Below are 7,096 nucleotides of genomic sequence, written 5' to 3'. Positions count from 1 at the left end.
CACTGGGCTCACTAGTTCAGCTAAGTGAACACTGCATTTGAAACTGTTGCCTCCAGCATGGTTTTCTTTTTAATATATGAGGCTGGTGCTCTCTCACATCATCCTGAACGCCATGCATGTCCTCACAGAAGGTGTCAGATAGCAGGAGGGATGGAGACCAAATGTGGTTGCTTTGCTATGAGCACTGACAAAGTAGATAAACGTAGTGTTGGTGAACATGCTCCATTTTGCCTTTGTGTTTTCCTAAGCGCGTGGAAGCTTTTCTCAACTGCCATTTGTGTAGAAGAAACTGCTTGTAGTCCCCCATCATCTTTCTCTGAAATGTCTTACAAATGAAGCATGTAGTCAAAATCAGCTAAGCTCTTGCATCTTTTTTTTTGGCAAGCATATTGTTTGCTGGCTGAAGTGGTTTCTAGGCTGTTTTGGCTTTTTTGTTGTGGTGACTATTTCTCTAAGAGATGATGATGAGTTAACATCTTCATTTTTCACCTTCCCCTTCTCCCCTTTTTTGGTCATTTCGCCCAGTCAGGTTGGAACTGCTGCAATTGAGTTGATCTTCTCTTTTAATTTGATATTGATTATGAGTTTGCGTAATCCAGTCCATGATTTGATTGTTCGGACAGCTGATTTTGTAATGTATGCATTGTCAATCAGTCACTTCTTGCCTATGTAATCCATTTTGAGTGTGTGTTTGTGCAAAATGGTTTAGTGTTTGCCACGTGCAATGACTTGAGACTCTTCTTGATGGAAATAATCATTAAATATCAGGATGAGAAGCCCGGGTATGAAAACCTTTGCCTTGCTTTGAAGACATTTTTCATCCATCTCCAAATATCAAGCAATGGTTTGCTTTTATACTGGCCATCCCCATATTTGGAATACCCTCTCCCTCCACACCTTTGCTTCTGGGAAACCCTGGTTTCCTTAAAGATCCATTTCACGTGACCTTCAGGAGGTCTTTCCTGGTTTCAGCAGCTACTACTGTTTTCCAACTCAGTGAGAATTTGACTTTACATACATACTTAATACTTCCAATACTTCACCCTCTTCAATAGGTATTGCCTAAGTTATAGCCAGGTGGCACAGAGGAGAGTGTGCTGGCCCCAGAGTCAGGAAGACATGAGTTTAAATTTGGTTTCAGAAACTTACTAGCTGTGTCATCCTGGGCAAAGTCACTTAATCGCGTTTGCCTCAGTTTTTGCTCATCTTTAAAATGAGCTAAAGAGAGAAATGGCAAACCACTCCTGTATCTTTAGAAAGAAAACCACAAATGGGGTCACGAAGAGTCAGACATAAATAAAATGATTAAATGACAGTAAGTTACATTTTGGAATTATGAGAATGTAGGATCAAACTCTGGTTTTCTTACAGCCCAGTTTTATGACCTTATGTAAATTATTAAATCTGTCTGGGTCTGTTTCCCCATGTGTAAAATGAGAGCAATGGACTCAATGAATCCTATTGTTTCTAGTTCTAAGGCTGCGGTTCTATGATCTTAAGTGATGGTATGTTTGTACTCATCTTAAGCACACGTAGATGAGACAAACAGCATCAAATCAAGTGGATACATGATAAAACCAAATACTTTATTTATCTCTCCAAGGACTTGAGTCATTCAATCACTTGACTGAAATTTTGTCCTATGGTTTTATTTCTAGAAAGATTATCGATACAGAAACGAAGACACGCTTCACTTCTCATGGTGGCCTTGATTGTTAGCACATTCAGTAGGACAATAGCTTAATATTTACAGGCAATCTTAGTACCTCTTGATATGGAGCTTATTCTCTTAAAAGTTAAGAGAATTTTAAAAAATCTATTTCCCCTGTGACTTATATCAAAAGAAAATATTGGCTCCAGCTTTAAGTTAAATTGATAGGCAGGTTACATTTCCTTTGAGTGCTAAGCCAAACTTATTTCCTCTAGAGGAATGCAATTGTGACATCTGTTAATACTAGTAGTCAGAAGGAAGAAAAAGAAATTCAGTAAAGACCAAGAGCAGGATTGGGGCCTTTTCATTCGCTAATGAAGAGTTAAAGATTTTATGCTGGAGCAAGCATTAACTAACTAGCCAAGATAGGTTTTGATTTCATATAAGACTACTACCTAGATTGGACACCAATTTTCTTCCATTTTTTCTTTGGACATTTTGGTCTGTTTTTAAGAAAAAGCAAGGGGAAAGAAAAGGAGACTGTAGCTTTGAAGTTCTCATTTGTATGGCTCTCCAATTGAGTCCCTAATTTACATAACTATTACTTGTTACCTCTCTTTAAGAAGACATCTATCCCATTTCCCCCCTTTTCTCTCCATTGCTAGGAATACAAGAAAGCAAACAAAACATCCAGTACAATTGTCAATTTTTTTTAACCCTGAAGAGCCTTAGAGATCATTTAAGTTCAACCCCTTTATTTTACAAATGAAGAATCTGAACTGAAGATTGTGGAAGTTTCTTTCTCAAGATCACATAGTAGCAGACTTGGGATGATATCTTTCTTTCAGCTATGCATCATGCTACCTCTCCTATATAAAAGACTGCTTCTAAAGAGCAGAGGTAATTCAAACTCTTGAGACAAAAAGCCTTACAGGGACAGTAACTGGAAGAATTTGACTGTCTCAGTGGTTCCTGGGACAGATTGGGGTGTTCTTCATCGTTTCAAAAAGGACCAATGACATGACAAGGTGATGTCTTGACTTGTAGGTAAACTGGACGTGAAGCTGAGTTGCACAGTCATCAGCCTCACCCTCTCCTCCAGCCATCGAAGTCCGGTGGCAGGACAAAAGTCAAGATAATTGGTGATGGCCTGGGATGCAGCGGATGACCTTGGAGTCTTCCGTGTCTGACCAAGCTCTCTACACACTCCATGGCACCTGTTGCCTTCACGGCTGTTGGGACAAATTGCTCTCATCTGCCCATTTTGCTGAGCAGGGTCTTCACATGCTGGGGGTAGACATTTCCCTAACTCACTAGCAGTTCTGAGGCCTGTTGGTTATCCTCACCCTGGCTCAGGCCTGCCTGCCAAGGTGGTTTTACTGGAGTAAGGTTGCTGTACATGCTCTAGCTGCTTGGAGCCACAAGTGAAAGGTGGACACCCAAGGTGGATGAGCACCTTTGGTGGTGATGGGGTGAAGTAAGGGAAACAGAGAACTGACGAAGAGCAGAGACAGGAAGTGACTAGGAGAAAAGAAAGGGCAGCCCTAGTGCTGAAGTTAACGAACGATCCATGTACCCAACAAATGAGTTCATATTCGATGGTTCTAGTAGAAAACAGTCCACATTTTGCATTATCATATACTATTATATGGAAAACATGCACAAAACAAAGAAAACAGATGGAAAAATGTGGTGACATGAAGGAAAAAAATCCCACCATATCTAATTAGTAAGGTTAAAATTAGGATAAAAAGCATTGTAATTGAGTAATGGGGGTGGGGGGTGGGGAATGATATATACAAAACTGACACTCCATTGGAAATTTTCTCAGTAATATTTATCACGTTTTCCTTTTAGTCTCATAGCCTCTAACTAAGAGGCTTAATTGAGATTTAGGAAGGTAATGGTACATCTGAATATGATTTTGTGTTTGGTTATAAAAACTGTCTATTCCTTTAATATTCCAAGGTGAACATTTCATTGTTGCTATCCTTTAAAAATTATTTTTAGCCTTTTCTTTAGTCTTCTCTCCTCATACATCCAAAATGTCAATCAAATAACAGAGAAGAACTTGATGGGAGGGAGACATATTATAATGAAGGCTGCCAGAAATGTTTGCTGGACCATAATTTAGAGACCATTACTGCAATTTAAGAAAGCCTTAATTCCACTCCAGATGAACTCAAGGGTATTCTACTTGACACCACAGGAGAAGTACCATTCTCTTTTCTAAAACCAGGTTTCAGGGAAAATCTTAATAGGTTACAGAAGTTCTTTTATTAGCTTCTTCACTTTCTTAGATTACTCACAGAAGCTATACTTAACAACCCAAAGATCTTCTTGCTCTGTCTAAAACCCCACTCTCAGAAAAGCTTCTAAAAGGATTAAAAACTGATCACAGAACTCTTAAAGATAAAAACTAAAAAAAAAAAAAACAAAAAACAAAAAACCCACAAAAACCCAAAACCCCAACAAAACCGGACGACAGCAGAGAAATTTAGAATGTGTTAAGAAATATTAGTTTTATTTTAACCAGTTTTCACAGCTGAATATTTATTCTATAAAAACTTTACAGATTGTACAGTTTATATATAGTTCAACTACTGAACAAAAAAAGTAGGTCCCACAGATGCAAAAATACTGTACCAATCCAAGGTAAAGGCAGATTTACACACTGTACAGCTCTCCACGAGGAAGGGGAGGTGGTCAGTTCCAAGTACAAACTTCAAAACTGTACAAAAATAAGGTTTGATTTTATTTCATTCTTCATACATTCAATACGTTGCAAGCACAGGTGCCCAACTAATAATAGGCATCTGTAGTCAGGAATCAGTAACCACTCCTGAAAGGAATGCAAATATGTCTATTTACACAGGGCACTCTTGTACACCATACTGTATACAGTATATAGTGTATACATAAAAAGCATTACATGTCTAATATAAGGTAGTTTTTTGAAAGGAGTTTCTGTATTTAATAGTGTGCCAAAAAGAATTTTAACTTATTAAATAAAATATATTCTAAGTGAACCTAAAAATTACACTTTATGAACATAAAATGGTTTTTTTTTGGTGTAATACATCAATTAAAACTGCAAATAGAAAAACCAAACTGTATATAAAGTAGTATTCTCACCCAGCAACAAGAAGCACTTATGTATTTATTCTTCAAAAAAGTCAGGAAAACTAATTACTTTTAAAACCCACTAAGACTAACTTATAACTTAGATATTCATACATAAGATATTCAGTGATTCACTAATACTGCAAAACAAGCTTTCTTCTAGAGACAGTGGTTTCTTCATGCTAACTGGGTAAGAATTGGACATGTCTTCAAAAAAAAGGGCTGAGTATAAATCCTGAGCACACATTCAGTTTTGGAGATATGTTCATCACTTGACTTCTCATTAGAGGGGTATAAACTAAAGCCTAAGACTTATTTAGATTAACAAATTCCATCCTCTGAGGTATTTGCACCTTCTTGGAAACAAACTCAGCCAGATCTTACTGACTTAGTGAGTGGGCGAGTGAGGAGAGGGGGGCTGGCTCATACCCGTTTTGACTCTGTATTCTAGGAGAAAAAAAATGAGGAAAACAAACATTATTCTAGACTTTCCTGCCACCCAGAAAACAACAAACACCATCCAATCTTTTTCTTCTTTATACAGTACTAGCCAACGATAACAAAAATTAGAGATTCAAAGCAAAGAACTGTCTGGTGCTCAACATTATAACTTTTCAGATTGTGTGTGTACATTTATTTTGTATAAAATAATTATACTGGGATAAAGGCGCTTTGTTTGCCCTTTTTTCTTTTAAAGGATACAGTACTTTAAAATACTCCTTGACGGTAAAAGCTTGAATTTTTCCAGTCTTATTTCCAAGCTTTTTAAGTTATGAGTAAACTTGTTTCTGGATTTTAAATGAATTATGGCATCGTTGAGCCACTGATGTCCCACTAAACACAATTCCAGTGTCATTTTTGCCAATCAAAATTCATCAATTTTTCTCTGCAAGTATTTCAACATGGAGTCCATTCCTTGGGCAGAGCCCCAGATTTTCTTCAAAACGTCACATTCCTTTTCATTTGCTTGTTCTAAATCCACCTTCATGATACTGCGCACTAGAGCTTTGGACTCTTCAAGTACCTAGGTCAAAGAATAACAATCGATTAGTACTGGGGAACAAAAAATGTACCTTAATTTCCTGAACCGACATGGACAAAATAGTAAGTGTCATAAAGAAGGGATCATCAGTTCAGAAAAGTACCTAGGAAAATTCTTCATAATGCATGCAGATAAATGGCGAAACAGAATAGAAATTTCATATTTTTGTATTATAAACATGGGAAATAACATCAGTTTCAAGATGCTATCTATCAAAAACAAGTTTTAGGTTCCCAGGATGATTCTGTCTACATAAAAACTCTATCATGATAGAAAATAAATACAAATCTTAAGTACAATGCTATGGTTATTCTAGAATGAAATAAAACTTTTAAAATTCTAAATAGTGTAACCTGCATACTGCTCAATGAATAAATAAATGTATCTTGAAATTAAGGTTCTATTATCTTTGGACCACACATTTTCTACTAAACAATCCAAAGTGACGTTTAAAAGTCCAAGTACTTTTCCGTTGACTGAGAGTGTCTCTTTCATGGTTTTTAGAAATAGGATGGATTCTCATGGGTCTTAGGAAGGGTACTGATAACTTGTGTCTTATTTCAATGATTATGTGATAACAATGTCTTGAGATTCAGGGAAAAAATAGTTTTATCTTGTTCTTTGATTGGAACTCATTTTACTGTTAAAAGAATAAATGTGTTATTTAGCATAATTTTAAAATTTATAAGCAGGTGAACTGTGAGAACTAGGAAATATTAAAATACAGATGTTTGTTCATCTTATACTTGAAGATGGTTTAGGGCAGTCTCATTTGGTAAAATGTTTTTAAAGTAACAGATGTGGTGTCACTTTGGAATGCTTTAGAGGTTGAGCCCAACAGTGGATTGCTAACAAGGAAGATTAGATATTACTATAGGTTCTACTGCTTATTCACTTCATGTGTTGTTTTTTTTTTTCATAGAAAATGAACCAACTATTTTTTATCTTCCAACCAGAAACATATCTGTGAGGATTTATGAGAAAACATTTTTACAGCCCCTCTGCAAGTTTCAATTTTTACATCACATTCTAAAGTTCCTGTTTCTTTTTCAAATGATGAAGGGAAATTTAATAGGGACAGATGAAAAATGAAATAGAGACAGAAATACTGATTAGAACAAAATACTATAAGGTGTCAGGTCCTGGTTATAGCTTCTACTCTAGTTTTAAATGTTGAATGCAATTTTTCTTTCGTGCACTTACTTTAAGGCACTTCAATATGTGTAGATGGACATAGATTACAACTCTTCTAAGAATTAGCAGATGGTCTTTGAAGCTTG

General features: G+C 36.3%; 1 protein-coding gene across 2 annotated transcripts in view; it reads right to left on the bottom strand.

Annotated features, from left to right (window-relative positions):
- Positions 1–4,149: 4,149 nt before the first annotated feature.
- Positions 4,150–7,096, bottom strand: part of CDYL (chromodomain Y like) — a 198,230-nt gene continuing 195,283 nt past the window's right edge. The window contains exon 7 of one of the 2 annotated variants that reach the window (XM_036739642.1): positions 4,150–5,798. In XM_036739642.1, coding sequence (XP_036595537.1) covers positions 5,640–5,798 — 159 coding nt within the window. In that variant the 3' untranslated portion in view covers positions 4,150–5,639. The remainder of the gene's footprint in view (positions 5,799–7,096) is intronic. The other variant, XM_036739643.1, reaches the window with a different exon arrangement.

This window comes from Trichosurus vulpecula, chromosome 1 (assembly GCF_011100635.1).
Source record: "Trichosurus vulpecula isolate mTriVul1 chromosome 1, mTriVul1.pri, whole genome shotgun sequence".
NCBI classification, from domain to species: domain Eukaryota; kingdom Metazoa; phylum Chordata; class Mammalia; order Diprotodontia; family Phalangeridae; genus Trichosurus; species Trichosurus vulpecula.
Note: the sequence above shows the minus strand (reverse complement) of the source record. Positions and strands in the feature narration are given on the sequence as shown.